Source organism: Lynx rufus, unplaced genomic scaffold (assembly GCF_022079265.1).
Source record: "Lynx rufus isolate CCGP_SWC_20201006 ecotype Redwood Valley unplaced genomic scaffold, mLynRuf1.p SCAF_1, whole genome shotgun sequence".
NCBI classification, from domain to species: Eukaryota; Metazoa; Chordata; class Mammalia; order Carnivora; family Felidae; genus Lynx; species Lynx rufus.
The window spans coordinates 29544373-29566226 of record NW_025814823.1 but is presented as its reverse complement, the minus strand read 5'-3'; the positions used below and the strand labels follow the sequence as shown (position 1 = coordinate 29566226).

General features: G+C 36.1%; 1 protein-coding gene across 1 annotated transcript in view; it reads right to left on the bottom strand.

The window, feature by feature from the left end:
- Nucleotides 1-310: 310 nt before the first annotated feature.
- Nucleotides 311-21854, bottom strand: part of SUGT1 (SGT1 homolog, MIS12 kinetochore complex assembly cochaperone) — a 43584-nt gene continuing 22040 nt past the window's right edge. Inside the window, exons 11-13 of the mRNA XM_047080499.1 lie at nucleotides 15940-16030; nucleotides 11164-11345; nucleotides 311-493 (exon numbers count right to left, since the gene is read on the bottom strand). Of these exons, the coding sequence (XP_046936455.1) occupies nucleotides 392-493; nucleotides 11164-11345; nucleotides 15940-16030 (375 nt within the window). The 3' untranslated portion in view covers nucleotides 311-391. The remainder of the gene's footprint in view (nucleotides 494-11163; nucleotides 11346-15939; nucleotides 16031-21854) is intronic.

Below are 21854 nucleotides of genomic sequence, written 5' to 3'. Positions count from 1 at the left end.
CACTTGAAAAAAATCTATGCTCACCCAAAATTGCCAAGTCTAATAAATATTAATGTAATACTTCATCAAAAATAAGGCAATAACCCAAGATATTCATTAATGATTTCTCCACCTTCCATAACTAGGTAGAACTACTCTATCTAGTAGCAAATGATACTTCATTCCATTTCAGCATGTCTGAAATCCTTAAGGACAAAAGTGATAAAATAGGATCTTCATTCTTCATTAGACTCTTAGAACACTTGAAGGAAAATAATTTCTAAAGCACAAAGAGGTAAAGAGGTAAAACCTTTCAAAAAGATACTCAGTGTTCAAAATTCAAGAATGCAATATTAATACACAATGGGCATTAGGTGAATATATGCAATACAGTGATAGCAAATTAATTTATTTAGTACTTTTTCCATTCCATATCATCAGGAGGATTGATTTCAACTTTCCTTTTACCTACATCAGACCAGTTGGTACTCAAAACTGTACCACCAGACTCCATCTGCAATAAGAAATAAAAATAGATTAATCTCTGGACCATATAATCAAAATAGTATTTTTCTAAAAATGTTCCAAGCACAGAGTTCCAAATATAAGCTATGTTTGTCTCAATATAAACACAAGATATCATTTTGATTAATCTTATGCTTTTCAGAGAAGTTAACCATGTTCTCTACAACCTAAGAAGGAAACTCTAGAGTAAGGTAGAAGCCATCATGTTCATACACACTGTCTTATTTCCTTCTGCTAATCAGCACTGAGGCGTAATGTGGAAAATCTACCTTCTGATGAAAATACAATTGGCTCCCAAAGAAAATTCTTAATCTCTTTCATTAAAGATAGTAGAGACCAGGCAAAGTAAACTCTTTCGATAGTAGCTGAACAGAACTTTAAGAGACCCTTCTTAAAGCTCTGTGACAATATATACCAGGGAACATGGAATTTTTTTCAAATCACACACAGGTACTTAATATCAGTATCTCAGTAGAGAACCAGTAATCGATTTACCATCTACAGAATATACCTCCTACTAACAACCCTAGCATATTCATAAATACATTTTAAAAAACTTCTAGACATTTGTTATCTTAATGGAATAAAAATTCATCTACTTGGATCATAGCAAAAAACGTGAATTATTAAAATCTAAACATTTTTACAATACCAGTTGTGTTGCTAGCAAATGTATAAAGTTATACAATTACACTGGAACCTTGATATAACCCCATGCCCCACACTCTCTGTCAACTCTCTTACATGGGTTCCTTTGCATGGGATATTCTCCATCCCAGTTTTCTTTCTATTCTTTAGTTACCCTCTAAACATGACCTATCACCATTTCTCTGTGGCCTCATTTGACCCTAATCAGGACTCTACCCTTGTAGGATTTGTACTCTGCATGAAAATAGTTACCATTAATATAATACACATCCCACTACTGTTAGAATTTTAAGGATCTGATTTCTTTTATACCTGCTTCCCACCCTTGGTTCCAACTAAAGCTGAGAGCTCCTACAAAAGCAAGAAAACTATCTTACCAACACTTATATACTCGATCTAAGCACAATCATTGAGCACATGGTAGGCTTCAAATAAAATACTGATACCTATGTTTGTAAATGGTATGTTTGTAAATGGTCTGCATGTGGGAACAGACCTATACTTGAATCAAACTACATGGTGTATAATGCGTATTTCAAGTAATGCCTTCTTTCATTAAGATGTAAGTGCTTGTAAACATATGTTAGCAGCATATGGGAAGAGCCCTGTGCTTATCTCACTAAACTACACTGTGTATAAACTGTTGTTCAAGTAACATCTTCTCTCATTAACACAAACCCACTAACACCCTAAATCCCAATCCTAACCCCTAAACCTAACCCTAAAACCCAAACCCTAAACCTAACTCTAACCTTAAATCAAACCCTCTGGAGAGTTCTCTAAACTTCAGGATATAAGGAACATACTCTCACCCTGCCATAAACCCTAACCTAACCCTACATCTGAGGAAAAAAAAAAAGAGAAAGTAGTGGTATATATACAATGGAGTATTACTAAGCCATAAAAAAAGAATGAAATCTTGCCATTAACAATGACACGATGGAGCTAGAGAGTAATATGCTAACTGAAATAAGTCAGAGACAAATACCACATGATTTCACTCATTATGTGAAATTTAAGAAACAAACCAAAGAGCAAAGGGGAGAAGAAGAAAAAAAAGAGAGAGGCAAACCAAGAAAACAGCCCCTTAACTATAGAGAACAAACTAACGGTTACCAGAGGGAGGTGGGTGGGGGCATGTGTTAAACAGGTGGTAAGGATTAAGGAAGGCACTTGTGATGAGTACCAGGTGTTGAACAGAAGTGCTGAATCTCTATTTTGTAAACCTGAAACTAATATTGCATGTATGGTAACTGAAATTTAAATAAAAACTTAAAAAAATAAATAAATACAAACTTTATTTTATTTTATTTTATTTTGAGACAGAGAGAGACAGAGCATGAATGGGGGGAGGGTCAGAGAGAGAGGGAGACACAGAATCGGAAGCAGGCTCCAGGCTCCAAGCTGTCAGCACAGAGCCCAACCGGGGCTCGAACTCGTGAACCACGAGATCATGACCTGAGCCGAAGTCGGACACTTAACTGACTGAGCCATCCAGGCGCCCCGTTAAATACAAACTTTAAAAAGAAACAAACTACTCCTAAAAAGACTACAGAAAGATTTAATTTGAAATTTGATATTTACTCAAGACATCTGTTTCCCCAATTTAGCATTTCCCTCTGAGTATTTTATACATGGTCTTTTTGTCCCAATTAGACTGGGAGATCAGAGTCTATTTTGTTTGTTTTCCCATAGCACGTGGTATGTTCTAGGTCAATGCTGACAAAGGGTGGCCTGTTTTATGGGTGTAGATGGTTCAATTACTACTAGCAAAGCCTCTGTATGAAAATGGATGCAGATTCTATAATCTTGAAATTTTACACACTATTCTGTCCAGCACACTCTTAAAAAAGTCAATATTGAAACTGACTTCTCTTCCTGGGGACACAGGGTAGATGTACTTTAGCCAACTCTTCCCATACAGTACTATTAAAAATCTCTGACATTATACATATGTAAACAGACATAAGAAAACTCTAAAAGATGAAGGGAAGTAAACAAATCAGCTAGGGACCTTGGGAGCCAGGGAACAACATAATATGGTGGTGAGTCTCTGGGTTTTCTTTTTTGTCTCATGTGTTACAGTTGCTGCTGAAGAAGCTGGAAACACTAAGAGGCACAAATAAAGCTCCAACAAAAACCTGATTTCTCTAGCAAAAAAAATTAGACAAAAAGACCACTTAGGAAGACAGAAAAGTTTTAGACTATAATCACTCCACTGCAGCTAAACACCACAGATAAAAACTGTGGTTCGAATTCCCACCCAAGGCCAGCAAAGGCTGAGTGGGAAGCCTAGACTTCCATCCATGCTGGGCTACCATGAACCCACCTCCTCTGCCACCTGTGGTGCCAGTGAAAATCACATAGATATAATATCTATCCCATTGCCAACAGTAACAAGGGGATGCCTGAGATGTATAAGGAGGCTGATTAGGGTATCTGGATTTCTACTTCCATCTAGCAATAATGAAGGGATGCCCTCCCTTCCTCTGCCAGAGCGGGTGGGCAAGAAAGCCAACTGAGATGGAGGGGTGAAATAAGATCCAGTAGCACAGCAGAACATGAAAATGTCCAGGTTTCAAATGAAAATCACTTGTTGTTGGTAAAAAAAAAACACCAAGAACCAGGAAACTTTCATACTTTTTTTTTTTAAAGGCAATCAATAGATGCTAATGTTGAGATGACAGAAATGTTAAAATTATCTGATAAAGATTTTAAAGTAGTCATAGTAAAAATGCTTTGAGAATTATGAAGTTACTTGAAAAAAAATAAATAGAAAAACTCAGCAAAGAAAAAAAGACACAAAAAACAGTCAAACGGAAAGTTTTAGAATTAAAACTATAATTGAAATAAAAAGGTAAGCAGATAGGCTAAAGAACAAATAGGCTAAATAGAAGGGATAGAGAAAAGAATCAGTGATCTTGAAACCAGGACAATACAGATCACTTAATCTGCACAACAAAGAGAGAAAAGAGATAAAATGAAGATAGTCCCAGGGATGTGCGAAAATTGTAACAAAGTATTTAACATTTATATCATCAGGTTCCAGGAAGGAGACAAAGGAGGCAGAACTGAAAAATTACTCAACAAAATAATGGCCGAAAATTTCCCAAATTTGTCAAGACACCTAAACCTACAGATTCAACAAACCCCAATCAGCATAAACCCAAAGAAATCCTTGCTGACAGAAAATCTGTCATGAGCAGATCTAAAAGAATGATTAAAGAAAGTTCTCTAAAGTAAGAAAGAACAAATGACAGAATCTTAAAACATTACAAATGAAAAAAGGTAACAATATAGGTAAATATAATAGAATTTGTTTTTTCTCTTGAGCTTTCTAAACTACATTTGATGATTAAGTGAAACTATAACACTGTATGATGTGGTTCTAAATGTACGTAGAGGAAATATTTGTGAAAATTATAAATGAGAAAGGGTAAAGAACATAGAGGGAGGTCTGGTTTCTATACTTCACTCAAACTGACAAGAAAAATGACACCAGTAAACTATGATAAGCTATGTATAATATGGCTACTGTAATATCCAGAGCTACCACTAAAAATGCTATACAAATAAGACATACCAAAAAATATACATAAATCAGAATGAAATTAAAAAATAATCAAAAGTACTCACAGGAAGATAGGAAAAACAAAATCAAAATACAGAACAAAAATAAAATGGTACACTTAAACTCCTAACATATAAAAAATTAAATGTAAATGATCTAAATACATCAATTAAAAGACAGTGACTGACAGAAGAGATTAAAAAACATAACCCAACCATTTGCTGTCTCCAAGAAATTCCCTTTAAAATAGTAGGAATCAATTTAAACATGATATATAGATAGGTTGGAAATAAAAGAACAGAACAAGATACATCATGCAAACAATCAAAAAACAGAAGAATTGACTATATTAATATCACAGCAAAGAAAATTACCAGAGCTAAAGAATGACATATACATATGTTAAAAAAGGCCAATCCACCATGAAGATACAGCAATCCTAAATGCATATGCACCAAACAGAGCTGCAAAATACGTGAAGCAAAAATTGACAGTACAATAAGACAAAATCAGCAAGGATACAGATTTCACAAGAATATCAAGATAAACCAAAAATTAAAAGATCCAAAAAACTGCTAGAATTGATCCATGAATTCAGCAAAGTTTCAGGAAATAAAATCAACGCACAGAAATCGGTTGCATTCCTATATACCAACAATAAAGCAACAGAAAGAGAAATCAAGGAATTGATCCCATTTACAGTTGCACCAAAAACCATAAAATACCTAGGAATAAATCTAACCAAAGAGGTGAAAAATCTATATACTGAAAACTATAGAAAGCTTATGAAAGAAACTGAAGAAAACACAAAAAAATGGAAAAAGATTCCATGCTCCTGGAAATGAAAAATATTGTTAAAATGTCGATACCCCCCAAAGCAATCTACATAGTCAATGCAATCCCTATCAAAGTAACACCAGCATTCTTCACAGAGCTAGAACAAACAATCCTAAAACATGTATGGAACCAGAAAAGACCCCGAATAGCCAAAGCGATCTTGAAAAAGAAAACCAAAGCTGGAGGCATCACAATCCTGGACTTTAAGATGTATTAGAAAGCTGTAATCATCAAGACAGTATGGTACTGGCGCAAGAACAGACACTCAGACCAATGGAACAGAATACAGAACCCAGACACGGACCCACAAACGTATGGCCAACTCATCTTTGACAAAGCAGGAAAGAATATCCAATGGAATAAAGATAGTCTCTTCACCAAGTGGTGCTGGGAAAACTGGACAGCGACATGCAGAAGAATGAACACAGACCACTTTCTTACACCATACACAAAAATAAACTCAAAATGGATGAAAGACCTCAACGTAAGACAGGAAGCCATCAAAATCCTCGAGGAGAAAGCAGGCAAAAACCTCTTTGACCTTGGCCACAGCAATTTCTTACTCAACACATCTCCAGAGGCAAGGGAAAAAAAGCAAAAATGAACTACTGGGACCTCATCAAAATAAAAAGCTTCTTTCTGCACAGCAAAGGAAACAACCAGCAAAACTAAAAGGCAACCGACAGAATGGGAGAAGATACTTGCAAATGACATGCCAGATAAAGGGTTAATATACAAAATCTATAAAGAACTTATCAAACTCAACACCCAAAAAAACAAATAATCCAGTGAAGAAATGGACAAAAGACATGAATAGACACTTCTCCAAAGAAGACATCCAGATGGCCAACCGACACATGAAAAAATGCTCACCATCACTCATCACCAGGGAAATACAAATCAAAACCACAATGAGATACCACCTCACACCTGTCAGAATGGCTAACATTAACAACTCAGGCAACAACAGATGTTGGCAAGGATGTGGAGAAAGAGGATCTTTTTTGCACTGTTGGTGGCAATGCAAGCTGGTGCAGCCACTCTGGAAAACAATATGGAGGTTCCTCAAAAAACTAAAAATAGTGGGGCACTTGGGTGGCTCAGTCGGTTAAGCGGCCAACTTCGGCTCAGGTCATGTTCTCGCGGTCCATGAGTTCGAGCCCCACGTCGAGCTCTGTGCTGACAGCTCAGAGCCTGGAGCCTGTTTCAGATTCTGTGTCTCCCTCTCTCTGACCCTCCCCCGTTCATGCTGTCTCTCTCTGTCTCAAAAATAAATAAACGTTAAAAAAAAACTAAAAACTAAAAATAGAACTACCCTATGATCCAGCAATTGCACTACTAGGCATTTCTCCACAGGATACAGGTGTGCTGTTTCAAAGGGACACATGCACCCCCATGTTTATAGCAGCACTATCAACAATAGCCAAAGTATGGAAAGAGCCCAAATGTCCATTGATGGATGAATGGATAAAGAAGATGTAGTATACACATACAATGGAGTATTACTCGGCAATCAAAAAGAATGAAATCTTGCCATTTGCAGCTACGTGGATGGAACTGGAGGGTATTATACAAAGTGAAATTAGTCAGAGAAACACAAAAATCATGACTTCACTCATATGAGGACTTTAAGAGACAAAACAGATGAACATAAGGGAAGGGAAACAAAACTAATATAAAAACAGGGAGGGGGACCAAACGTAAGTGACTCATAAATATGGCGAACAAACTGAGGGTTACTGGAGGGGTTGTGGGAGAGGGGATGGGCTAAATGGGTAAGGGGCACTAAGGAATCTACTCCTGAAATCATTGTTGCACTATATGCTAACTAATTTGGATGTAAGTTTTAAAAAATAAAATTAAAAAACTGAAAAAATAAAAATAAAAAGATAAAATTGATACTTCTACAACACTCCTCCCAACAACAAAATATACCTTCTTTTCAAACATACACTTGAAACAGACTGAACGCTGGGCAATAAAACAAAGAATGTAAATCATAAAGTACATGGTCTCAAACCACGATGGAATAAAATTAGAAACCAGTAATAATATGATAACATGGAAATCTCCAAACACTTGGAAACTGAACAACATACTTCTAAACAACCCATGTGATGATGTCTCAAATGAAATCAAAATACATATAAAACTGAATGAAAATATAACATTAGAATTTGTGAGAGAGCTAAAACCCTAAGAAGGAAGTTTACAGCATAAACACATACAAAAGAAAACACAGTATCAAATCAATAATCTAAACTCACATTTGAACAACCTAAAAAAAATAGCAAAATAAACCCAAAGCAAGCAGATAGGAGAAAATAGCAGAAATGAATGAAATTTATAATAAAAAGTTGAAAAAAAATGAAGTAAACAAAGAGTTGATTCTTTGAAAAAAATTCACTAACATTGACAAACCTCTACATCAAGACTGGGGGGAAAAAAGACAAATTCCCATCACAGGAATGAAATGGAGTATCACTAAAGACTCCGCACATGGGGCGCCTGGGTGGCGCAGTCGGTTAAGCGTCCGACTTCAGCCAGGTCACGATCTCGCGGTCCGTGAGTTCGAGCCCCGCGTCAGGCTCTGGGCTGATGGCTCGGAGCCTGGAGCCTGTTTCCGATTCTGTGTCTCCCTCTCTCTCTGCCCCTCCCCCGTTCATGCTCTGTCTCTCTCTGTCCCAAAAATAAATAAACGTTGAAAAAAAAAAATTAAAAAAAAAAAAAAAAAAACCTTAAACATTAAAAAAAAAAAAAAAAGACTCCGCACATATCACTACAGCTTAGATAAAACAGAATAAATGCTCAAAAACACAAACTGCCACAAGACACTCAATATGAAATAGATAATCTGAACAGTCCTATTAACTATTAAATTTGTAATTTAAAATCACACCAAAAGAAGAAATGCGCAGGCCTACATGGTTTCACTAAAGAAAAAATTAACACCAATTCTACACAATCTCTTCTAAAACACCAAAGAGGATAGAGCACTTTCTAATTCATTTATGAAGTTGGTATTACACTGATACCAAAGCCAGACAAAGGCAGTATAAAAAAAGAATACTACAGACCAATATCCCTCATGATACAGATACAAAAATCCTTAACAAGGTATCTGAAAATAGAATTGAACAACACATAAAAGGAATTACACACTATGACCAGGTGAGGCTTATCCAAAGGATGCAAGGCTGGTTCTAGTTGAAATCAGTCACATTAATCATACAAAATCACCACTGTTAACAGGTTAAAGAAGAAAAATTACATAATCATATTGATCACTGCAGAAAAAAAAGCATTCAAATTCAAAAAGCCAACAGCCAACAGCTGTGCAGTGTTGGTGGTACAGTGGTGAGCCTAACTGCTACCTTCCAAAAAGTCAACAGCCACTCACGATAAAAATCTCACACAAGGAATAGAGAACTTTTAACCTGATATAGCATCTACAAAAAACCTACTGCTAACCTACTTAATGGTGAAGGAATGAATGGTCTTCCCTTAAGCTGGGGAACAAAGCATAAATATCCACTCTCACCACTCTTACTCAACACAGTGCCGCAAATTCTAGCCACTGAATATGGAGAGAAAAGGAGAGAAAAGCCACAAATATCAGGAGGGGAAAAAAAAGTCCCTATTTGAAAATATGACTGTCTACCTAGAAAACTGCAAGCAATTTACCAAAAAATCTTCCAGAATAAGTGAGTTCAACAAGGTCAGAATATAAGATAAACCAAAAAAAAAAAAAAAAAAAACAAACAAACCTGTATTTCTAAATACTAGCACATGGACACCAAAGTTAAATCTATAATACCATTTACAATCACTCAAAACAAGAATTAAATATTTAGGTATATCTTGCAAAACATGTACAGGATGTGCTGAAAATTGCACAATACTGATGAAGAAATCAAAGATTGGACTGGAAAATTCAACACAGTAAAAATGTCAATCTCTCCAAATTTATATACTGTTCAACAGGATTTTTTGGTACCTACAGACAAAACATTCTAAAGCTTATGTGGAAACACAAAGGAACTAGAATATCTAAAACAATTTTGAAAATGAAGAATAAAGTAGAAGGAATGACTTCCTGGTTTCAAAAGTTACATAGCTAAAATAATCAAGACTAGTATTAACAGAGGGATAGACATGCAGATCAATGAAATAATCCAGAAATAAACTGAGACAAATATGCTCAACTGATTTTCGAGCAACACAAAAACAGTTCAAGGGAAGAAAGACAGCTTTTTCAACAAACAGTCTAGAGCAACTGAACACACATAGGCCAAAAACAACCCCCCCCCCCAAAAACCTCAACCTACATCTCTGCTTTATATAAAAATTACCTCAAAATAGATCATGGACTTCAATGTAATAAGTGAAAGTATAAAAGTTTTATTGAAAGGAAAAACACAGCAGAAATCTTTCAGATCTAGAACCAGGCAAAGAGTTCTTACACTTGATACTAAAAGCATGATCCATAAAAGAAAAAACTGATAAACTGGATTTCATCGAAATTAAATACTTTAGCTCTGCAAAAGACCATCAAGAAAATAAGAAGACAAACTACAGGCTAAGAGAAAATATTTGCAAACTATGTATCTCCCAAAGACTTGCCAAATTAGTAGTGGTACAGTTTAAAGAGGGGAAGGGGTGGAAGGAAGTGGGTATGGCTATAAAATGACACGAACAAAGGAATCCTATGGCAGTGGAAATGTTCTCTGTCCTAACTATCAATAACATGGTTGTGATACTGTACTGTAGTTTTACAAGGAGATTCCACTAGGGGTAACTACGTAAAGGATACAAGGGACCTCTCTATATTATTTCTTATAACTGCATATGAATCCACAATTATCTCAAAGTAAGAAATTTAATTAAAAGAAAACCTTTTTAAGTCAACAGCGAAAAGTTGAATCATGACAAGTTATGACATAGTAACTTATGTGGAATATCTGAGTTTCTAAGACATTAACTAAATGCTAATTTGAATATCCCTTGAAAGAAGAGTGACATTTCCAAAGCTACTGGTAAAAGTCAAAGGATTACATCTTCAAGCAAAATAATCAATACAGTTCTACAGTGAGGACTTGTCATTAAAATTCCAAAACTTGAGGCCTAATTAGATGGTATCTGTTGTCTGGCAAAGGCCTAAATTTTCTTATTCAATAGACAAAATTATTAACAAACCAATGAATAATTAACATGCACCTTCTACTTGCCAAACACTGTTCTGGAAGTTTCCCCTCTATGTTCTTCATCTCATCTCTGACACTGAAGCTATACATGGTTCTAATGGAAGCGCCTTCAGCTACCGTGATAAATCCAACTACCATAATTAGAGTATTTCTTAAGCTTTCCAAGTTCTAACTTAATGACTAAAACATATTTATTTGGAATAAACCACTTACTTCTCAACTACCCCACAAGTTTCCAACTTCCTCAATAATTAGTCTAAGTTTAGAGCGGGAAGAAATGTTCAGATGAAGCCTATTCAAAACCACAGTACATGCAATTTTGTTCAAAATTGCCTAATTTCTTTTAAATTTTCTGAAATTTACTACTAAAGTATGCTTTTTTCAAGCGTATGTTCTTACAAATGATTTGTTCATGGCACGTTTCACTTCATCAGAACCATCTGAATAGATCTGCTGAAATAATTTGTTTAAAGCTGCATCTCCCTCCAACTTCTCATTTTTTTCTTCTTCTTTGATCTCACCGACCAATTTATCCCAATTTCTTGTATAATGAGATGATGATGGATATAAGTTCTTTACATCTATGGAGTAAAAAAGATAGAACTGATTAATCAACACGTGATGACTATGTCAAAAATATGTAAACTTTGTGACCGTGGTATAAAGAACATTGTAACAGTTTATAGTTCACTGAATTTCATATTTATAACAAATATCTTTTTGGATAAAGTTTATTAATTTTGAGGGGCGGGGGAGAGACAGTGTTTTATTTATCTATCTATTTATTTATGAGAGGCCTGGGGAGGGGCACAGAGAGCAAGAGAGACAGAATCCCAAGCAGGATTGTCACGCTGTCACGCTGTCAGCATCGAGCCTGACGCGGGCTCTATCTCACAAAATGTGAGATCATGATCTGAGCTGAAATCAAGAATCAAGACACTTAACTAAACCACCCAGGCACCGCTCTAATAAATATCTTTCTGATATATACATCAACAATCAGACTTAAACTTATCAAAACTGAATCAGTTAGTATAATGTAAAATCTGGGAATTTTTTTTGAGCAAAATAAAGTGTACATTTTTGGTACATTATCCAAGATTAGATTAAAAACAGACTCTTTGTGTTAATAATGGGGGGGACTGGGTGAGAAGTGCACTGGAACTTTTATATTTATAGAAAAGTTGCAAAAATAGTACAAATAATAAAATATAATAAATAATAAGTGTTTGTATTTATTTTTTTATTATGAAATTTATTGTCAAATTGGTTTCACCCAGTGCTCATCCCAACAGGTGCCCTCCTCAATGCCCATCACCCACTTTCCCCTCCTTCCCATCCCCCTAAATAGTGTTTTTTAAAATGATGCTTAAGAAATTTCTCTTATAAATAACATTTTAATAAATGTTAAAAATGTGGCTTTTCCTTGGGGTGCTTGGATGGCTCAGTTGGTTAAGCATCTGACTCTTGATTTTGGCTGAAATCATAATTTCATGGTTTCATGAGTTTGAGCCCTGTGTCAGGATCCACACACTGATCATGCAGAGCCTGTTTGGGATTCTGTGTCTCTCTCTCTCTCTCTCTCTCTCTCTCTCTCTCTCTGCCCTTCACCTGCTCATGTGCTCTCTCAAAACAAATAAACTTTAAATAAAAAATGTGGCTTAGTTTTTCTGAGGTACTCCTGTATCTTTCAGAGTAAGTATAAACTGAAAATATAAGTAATTATCCATACAATTAGACAGTGAGTTAAGACTCCATCCTCTCCCCACGTTAAAATATTTGATTACTTCGATAGGAAATAATAATTCTTCTTGAATGATGAAAAATACACCAGGCAATAATCCAGAGCTCAATGTCCACTAACGCACACATAGAAAACATTAGTATCTGTAGGGCACGTTGAAGTTAATGGAAGCTGCTTGCAGCCAGACAGGCTACTGACTAGCCCAGGGGCTCAGGGCACTGCCAAGACTACCCTAAAGACTAATGGAATCAAGAGCCCCCCCACCCCACCCCCCCCACACACAAATAATTAAAAACTAATCTACATAGTAGCTATAAGAGCAGTGCTGTTTACTCTCCAATGGAAATACAATGCAGGCACAAATGTGAGCCACATACATAATTTAAAAATTTCTAGTAGCCACATTACTAAAAAGAATCAGATGAAATGCATTTTAATATTTAACCTAATATATTCAAAACTGTATCAACCTCAACACAAAATCAATATAAATATATTAAGATATGTTGTAATTTTCCTTTCATAAGATCTTCAAAATCTGTATTTTATACTTCCAGCACAACTCAATCCAGACTAGTCATTTCAAATGCTCAGTACGTACAGTGGTGACTATACTGGAAAGTGTAGCTACAAAGCTTTAAAAAACACCCAATTCAAAGTTTCTCTATTAATATATTACAACACACTAAAAAAAAACTATATAGGGGTGTCTGGGTGGCGCAGTTGGTTAAGGGTCCGACATGATCTCATGGCTTGTGAGTTCGAGCCCTAGGTCAGGGTCTGTGCTGACAGCTTAGAGCCTGGAGCCTGCTTCAGATTCTGTGTCCCTCCCTGGCTCTGCCCCTCCCTCGCTCATGCGCTCTCTCAAAAATAAACGTTAAAAAACACATATATATATTTATTATTTATTATAAATATATTAGGACACACTGAATGTCCCTCTTCCTCTACTGCCTCTCTATCTCCTGTTCCTCAAAATAGTTCAGAAATGAGAAACCACTAACTGTTCATTTTGTTGTTCCATCCTTTCTCTTCGCCTATAAACCAACTTTCTCCCTATCTATCTCCTAGCAAAACTAAACCAAACCATAATACCTCACACAGTTTTATTTAGGTTAAGCATATGGTTTTCCAATCTACTCTTCCTCTACCAGTAATCCCCTCTTGATCTATGTACATTTTCACTAGTAGCCAAAGAAAACAAACAAACAAAACAATGCAGGTTACACTAAATTAAGAGCCTAAAAAAACATGGGTTTAATTAATCCTAACGCTGACTCCCCAGAGAATGAAAACACAGATTCTAACTTCCACTTTACACACAAGAAAACTGGCTCAAACGTGTTAAGCAACTTGCCCTTATCTCCAGTCTCCAGCTTGCAGGACATAGGAATCTGACAAGCATATTAATTCCTTACAAAAATATACCAGGACAGGAGGAATAACATCTGAAATATCCAAGGCACTGTGTTTAGAAAAACTCTGCAACTGTAACACTAAAAATCTTTAGATTTAATCTCAGAAAAATTTTAACACCTGTAGATGAAAGATAAACTACTGAGGGATGGTAACCTAACTTCCTTGCTCATTCATTATAATATCAAACAATTGCAAAGATACTCATGTCAGCAGATTTTCCACTGTTAGAAGATGCAGGAACAACCAGTATCACATACAGAGTTTATGTAAGAACCAGACCCAGATCCTGAAGACCAGGGTTTAGTCCTTGACAATGAAAATTGCCAGGTGATCTTAAGCAATCTGCTTCTTCTCTGAGCCTATAAAACAGGGCTGCCTAATTCAGAGGGCTGTTGTTAGAATTCAGTGATATACGACATTTAAAGTGTTTCTTTAAAAAAAATACTTGAACTATATATATAAACCTCAGCCCCCAAATCCCAGAGAGTCAGCCCCAAAAGAACTACATAGCATCTTTCCTATGTCTTTCAAATAAAGTGTGAAAGCAGAAGTTTAAGAGCTTAAATACCAACTTCAAATACTTCAATATAAAAACTATCTGTTGGTGTCAATTTCCTGGTTTTGCTAATTACACTATAGACTAGTTATGATGCTCTCATGCAGGGAAGCCAGGTGAAGGGCACATGAAAACTCTTAGTATTTCTGCAACTTTCAAAATAAAACTAAAATAAAATAAATGATCTATTGGCTAACTCAGGGTTTTCTAAAAGGTGCCACAAGGAAATGTGTTTTCTGTCACAGAAGAAGGCAGTGAAAAATCTAAAAGTGGCTGAAACACAATGTTAGCTCATTTTGGTCATCAAACTGGAACATTAATCAAAAAGAAATTTTTCTCCTCCCATTAATGAGGCCAATGCTGTAAAATACACTCTTAGACTGTAGTTCTAGGAGTGTCTAGCATATTAAATATTCCATTAGAAAAATACCTGCCTACTGCATATACTTAAAACTGACCCAATGTAATATATATATAATGGAGTATTACTCAGCAATCAAAAAGAATGAAATCTTGCCATTTGCAACTACATGGATGGAACTAGTGGGTATTACGCTAAGCGAAATTAGTCAGAGAGATAAATATATGACTTCGCTCATATAAGGACTTTAAGACACAGAACAGATGAACACAAGGGAAGGGAAGCAAAAATAATATAAACAGGGAGGGGGACAAAACATAAAAGACTCTTAAATATGGAGAACAAACAGAGGGTTACTGGAGGGGTTGTGGGAAGGGGGATGGGGTAAATGGGTAAATCACTGTTGCACTATATGCTAACTAACTTGGATGTAAATTTAAAAAATTAAATTACATTTAAAAATTTTTTTAAAAATAGAAAGAAAAAAAAATTGACCCAATATAAAGTAGCCTGTCCCTTAAAGGGTTAAAAACAATCGACCCTAGTTTTCTACTCTTCTCCTGGGCTTTTCTGTCTTCATGACCTATTTATGAGCACTTGTACTAAAAGAGCAATATAGTGAAATGGGTTAGATACTTTACACTGTCAAGCCCTGAAATTCCAGGAAATTAGAGTTGACAATATATTCTATATTATTCTATAAGAAGAAAGAGAAAGAAAAGAAATAAAAGGGAAAGGGAAGAAGAGAGACTATTTCAGGAGAATAAACCACTAATTCACTTGCAACCCAAAAAGAAGTAATAGGAAAGGGCAACACACAAAAACAACCCCCAAATGATATCCTACATTAACTTGGTAAACAATAAATCCCAACTCCCTCAGGGTTTTTGTCCCCATTCATTTGTATTGAGTTTAAGAAGTTAGAACCTTCACATGAAAAGCTAGTTTGTATTCATTACAGAGCAATCTTCTTACACTCATTGTATTTTACCTTGGGAACATAAATAATGTAGGCAGAAAGAAAGTCCACTACTATTTAACTTCAACTATATAACACAATATGAATTTAAAGCTCATCAAGGCCAGAAAACAAACCTGCTACAAACTGTTTTGGAGTAGGCACATTTCCTTGCCCCTCTAGTTTTTCCCATCTCACAGCTTCTGTCTTTTTCATTTTAATTTCAATCTGGAAGAAAACACCAAACAAAATTTATTATTCAATGTAAAATATACAAAACATTAAAAAAATGCAATTTCCTCAAGTCATAAACTTTTATAAGAATTAATAGAACCCTTGAGATCATTTCCTTAAATTATTCAAGGTTAAATTTCAAGAACTTGGAAACATTTATTTTTCTACTTAAAAGCCACCCTTCAAAAACAACATACATACACACTATAAGCTACAATTAAGAAGAGTCTTGGGGCACCTGGGTGGCTCAGTCGGTAAAGATCTGACTTCAGCTCAGGTCATGATCTCATTGTTCATAAGTTCAAGCCCTGCATAAGGCTCCACACTGGCGGTGCAGAGCCTGCTTGGGATTCTCACTCTCTCCTCTCTCTGCCCTCCCTGATTCATGCTTTCTCTCTCAAAAATAAATATGTAAACTTAAAAAAAAAAAAAAAAAGTCTTGAAATCCATGTTTTTTTCTTCCAATGCAGTGTTCTCAACCAGAGGTGATTCTGCCTCCCAGTGGAATTTGACAATGTTTATGGATATTGTTGGTCATCACACCCAGGGTGGGGGTTAGGGATGCATAAAGGGCAACCTTCCCAAAACAAAGATTTATACAGCCCCAAATGTCAACAGTGCCCCCCTTTGAGAAACCCTGTTCTAATAGAATCACTACATTTGCGTGCACATTAACCTGTTTGAGAGTGGAGAACACTACCATTATATAAACATATTACAACTGGGGCACCTGGGTGGCTCAGCTGGTTGAGCATTTAACTCTTGATTTCAGCCTGCATTGTGATCTCATGGTTTGTGGGATCAAGCCTCACATCGGGCTCTGCACTAACAGCACAGAGCCTGCTGGGGATTTTTTCTCTCGCTTTCTGTCCGTTCCCTGTTCACATGTGCGCACATGCTCTCTCAAAATAAATAAACATTAAAAAATACAACTAATGCTACCATTTTTATAATCATTCACTAATTATTAAACATACAATATGAACAAGCTGTAATTTTCACAGATGTGGTGGATTTTTTTAAATAGTAAAAACAAGTTCCTGACCATCTTGAAGTATGTGAGATATAAGATACTACAATAAAGTTGACCATGAGGCAAATAAATGTTCTAATAGCTCAGGAGAGATCACACCTGGGTGTAAAAACAAAGAGTTTTAGCACAACTTGCAGAGCTTTGAGGGGTAGGAGCATTTACAATGGTGGAAAGAGGAGGTCTCTGGAGACAAAAGGAACAGCCTAAACCGAGCCCTGAGGTTTGAAAGGACACAAAGCATCAGGGAGTATGGACAAGACCAATTTGCCACAAGTCCAAGATTTATGTTAGAACAGTAAAAAGCTACAGATGGAAAAGGTGTAAGGCAAATTATGAAGAGCTTATGAATGCTAGACTAGCTTCACTTATTAAAATGAAATTTACTGGGGCGCCTGGGTGGCTCAGTTGACTGAGCGTCCGACTTCGGCTCAGGTCATGATCTTGTGGTTTGTTACTTCGAGCCCCGCATCGGGCCCTGTGCTGAAAGTTTGGAGCCTGGAGCCTGCTTCGGATTCTGTGTCTCCCTCTCTCTCTGCCCCTCCCCTCCTCATGCTCTGTCTCTCCCTCTCTCTCAAAAATAAATAAACATAAAAAAAATTGTTTTTTTTTTTAAATGAAATTTATCTTTAACTCTCTAATCAAGGTCGATCCCCTAGGGTCTATTCTTAACCCTAACATACACTCACATAACACTTTCATCTATCTTGTTTTCCTTATTATTTTAATTTTTTTCTAAGAAAAGAATTACTACTTTTGTAAATATGAAAAAAAATTATACAAAGTTTAACAAAAAGAAAAGCCTATTCACACTGTTTCTTTCACTCCTTTAGATCCGATAAATCATTTAAACTAGCAATTACTGGTAATCTTTCTACCATCTGCACTTAGTGATAGAATCCTTAAAATCTGCATTTCATAATAACTTAAAACACTGAGAAATCTGCCAATATTTTTAACGAGACATGAAGTGATGGTATGGAAAGGGTTGTGGTCTCTGAGGATTTGTACTTTCTTTAGGACAGAAATGTAACCAAAAACTATTTTTATAATGAGAAAAACATGAAATGTCACTGGGAAAGAGACCAAAAGTGCACTATTTAAAAAAAAATTTTTTGAAGTTTATTTATTTTGAGAGACAGAGAGAGAGAGCATGAGTGGGGAAGGGACAGCGAAAGGGAGAGAGAACATGGCACAGAGCCTGACACAGGGCTTGAAGCCATGAACTGTGAGATTATGACCTCAAAAATCAAAGAGCCAAAATCAAGAGTCGGACACCCAACTGACTGAGCCACCCAGGCAACCCAAAAGTACAGTATTTTTAACATAATTTATGTGTTTAAATTCTACATAAATAAAAAAATAAACTCTACATAAATAAAAACAATTTTATAAGAATCTCTACAGTTCTCTAAAATGATGACTAATTTTTATAAAGTAAAATGCTATCAATATTTTCTCATATACAATATTAAGTGACAGTAATATTAGTGACAGTATTTTAAAAGTTATCACTGCTGGAATAATTATCAAAAAGGGGCAAAAATCTAGTAGCTGGCAATGACACAGCAATAGTTACTGAAAAGAGCTATTATCCTAAAATTTAAAAAGTCATTTTGCTTCTTTAATTTTCAACTCATCTGGAAGTGAAGACCTGGCAAGCAGTGTATACATCAACACTACTATACTTAACTAACCTCTGCCACAGAGCACCCTATATTCACACCTCACGTTCCTGCACTTACGCAAGGTCTATAAAAAGTTCCTCGTTTCACCTAAAGAGCAGCACACACTACCATTCACGTCTACTAAAAACAACCATAACCTGAGGAATTGTGTAGTATGAACAAAGAGGCCTTTATAAGGCCAAAGTCAAAGCTCTTGGTAACAACCTGTATCAAGACATGCTGACCTGAACTTGAAATTGTACTTAATCCATTCACCAAAATAGCTGCACATAATAAACCACTTAAAGCAGCTTTTTGAAGACAAAAGTGAGGAGGAATACTAATTTTCTGTGAATTCTTTTTTACACGTATTTCACTTTCAATGTTTATATATGCTTTTTAAATTGAAGTGTTAAGTCTTAATGATTCTGGCAGGTACCTCCAGAGTTACCACCAGCCCAACTTCAGGTACTTTTACTGTGACTATTAAGAAGCTATTCTATTTTCATTTAAGTCAAAAATAATTTAAAAGTTAACTTAAAACTTTGGTAGTGTGCTTGAATGCTGCTCTCATATGCACAAGGAAGGCTTTCAAGAATGTCCCAAAGCAGTATTCACAGATTACTAATGAGAATCCCTGCTGTTCCAAACTGTCAGTTCTCAAGATTTTGTATACTATCACCCACCTCTAAAGTCTTCTCTGCACAGTTTAATTTTTTCCAATGAAAGGACTTCAGATTTAAAGGGAAGCCATTACTTCGAAAGGGTCATGACATCCAGATACCACCTTAAGAGGAGGTTAAGCTCCCACTTCCTGCTACAGAGGGACAGTGAAGGCATCTTTCTCAGACACTATGAGTTGTGGCAGTTTACTGCTGAACTTTCTTTTTCTGGTAGTTTTGACAACCACCTGTTTCAAGGCTGTAGTCATTAAATAATTGTTCCCGACCTTCAGAATGTAATTTTTCCCAACATTCTCTTAAACATTTAATTGCTGTATCTAACCCCTTCATCTGATAATAAACTCAAGTCTTCCTGAAGTCATACTGCACAACCACCATCTTTATTTTTACACTCAAATCATTTAAGTTTATTATTTCAGAGAGAAAGAGGAAGAGAGAGAAAGGGGGCGCACAAGCAGGGGAGGGGCAGAGAGAGAGGGAGACACAATCTGAAGCAGGCTCCAGGCTCTGAGCTGTCAGCACAGAACCTGATGCGGTACTCAAACCCATGAACCGTGAGATCATGACCTAAGCCAAAGTCACATGCTTAACCGACTGAGCCACCTAGGTGCCCCTACACTCAAATCATTTTATAATCATTTTTTTAAATGCAAAGAACAGTAATTAATGACAAGAAACTGAAAAATCTTCTCCAAAGTTCAACAAATTTTTAAATGTTTTTATTTTTGAGAGAGTGCATACGAGTACGGAGTTGGGGAGGGGCAGAGAGAGACGGGGACAGGGGATCCAATGAGGGCCCTGTGCCCGATGCGATGCGGTGCTTGAGCTTGAGATCATGACCTGAGTTGAAGTTGGACGCTTAACCTACTGAGCCACCCATGCGTTCCTCTTCCCCAAAGTTCTAATCGCACAATTCAAATATCTGCTTTGTGTCTACTCGGGCCAGGCACTGTATTAGTACAAAAGGTCACAGTCTCTACTCTCCTTGAAGAAATTATTCAAGAAGCGATATTCCCATAAAAAGATTCCAGCAGGTATCACCTCTAGTGAAAGATCTAAATATAGGGAAATATTCCAGTTTCCTGGAAAGAAGTATGCCAAAATATCATCAATAGTGAGACTGAGGGGCGCCTGGGTGGCGCAGTCGGTTAAGCGTCCGACTTCAGCCAGGTCACGATCTCGCGGTCCGTGAGTTCGAGCCCCGCGTCGGGCTCTGGGCTGATGGCTCAGAGCCCGGAGCCTGTTTCTGATTCTGTGTCTCCCTCTCTCTCTGCCCCTCCCCCGTTCATGCTCTGTCTCTCTCTGTCCCAAAAATAAATAAACGTTGAAAAAAAAAATTAAAAAAAAAAAATAGTGAGACTGAGTAATTACTTTCTCTGCTCCTTTACGTTTTTCCAAATTTCCTATGATACACATTTATTGCTTTTACAATCTGAATAAAAATCTAAATAATCTGGATAAAATAACTATAGCAGTAACATTTCTTGAGCACTATTACATACCGTGTGTTTCATATATATCATCTCAGTTAAAAGAACAACGCTATAAAAGATTACCATCCATATTTTAGAGATGAGGCAACCAAGATAGACAACTTGCTGGAAGTGTCTTCTGCTAGAAGTTTTACTTACTTCCTCACAAATAAACAGAGGTTGAAAATAAGACAACTATCAGTTTTAGAGAAGAGTCATAGATAGATACTACCTGCTGGAAATATGGCCATGAGCAAGTAACTAATCTCACTGAGCCTCAGCTTCTCCTGTAAAAAGGGATTAATAGGGTCTACTTCATTTAGGGTTCTTATGGGGATTAAATGAGCCCATGCATGAAAAGAATAGAGCACTGTATCTGGCAAATAACTGAATGTTCTTATCATTATCTTTATCATCATTATAATCAGCTAAAAAATCTGTGCAAAGTATTTAACATCTCTGGATTCAGTTATACCTGTAAATAGGTGATAAAAATACCTATATCATACAGTAATTGTTAGGATTCCATGTGTAGATAATACACAGCATTCAAAATAGTTACCTACTATAATTCTACACAGGTCAAACAGATAGGACTTACTAAATAAGCTACAATAGATGCATGCAATGAAATACTTTCCTGTAAAACATTTAAGGGCATGAAAAAAATATCCATAATATATGGCTAAATTTAAAAAGATAGCTACAGACAGTATTTACAGTAAAGTCCTTTTCTTTTGAAAATACATGAATATGCATTAGAAAAGGTAGAAAGAATACACTTCAAAAACAATTTGTGCATCATCAGCAACTAATTATTTAAAAACATAATTACCACCACCACTGTTATCAAAAAGACATAAAACAACAATCCAAAAGTCTCTACATCCTGCCCAGACATCCCCAACTCCATCACATCATCATTAGGATTCTTCTATGAATATTAAGAAAAGGAATTCACTCTGA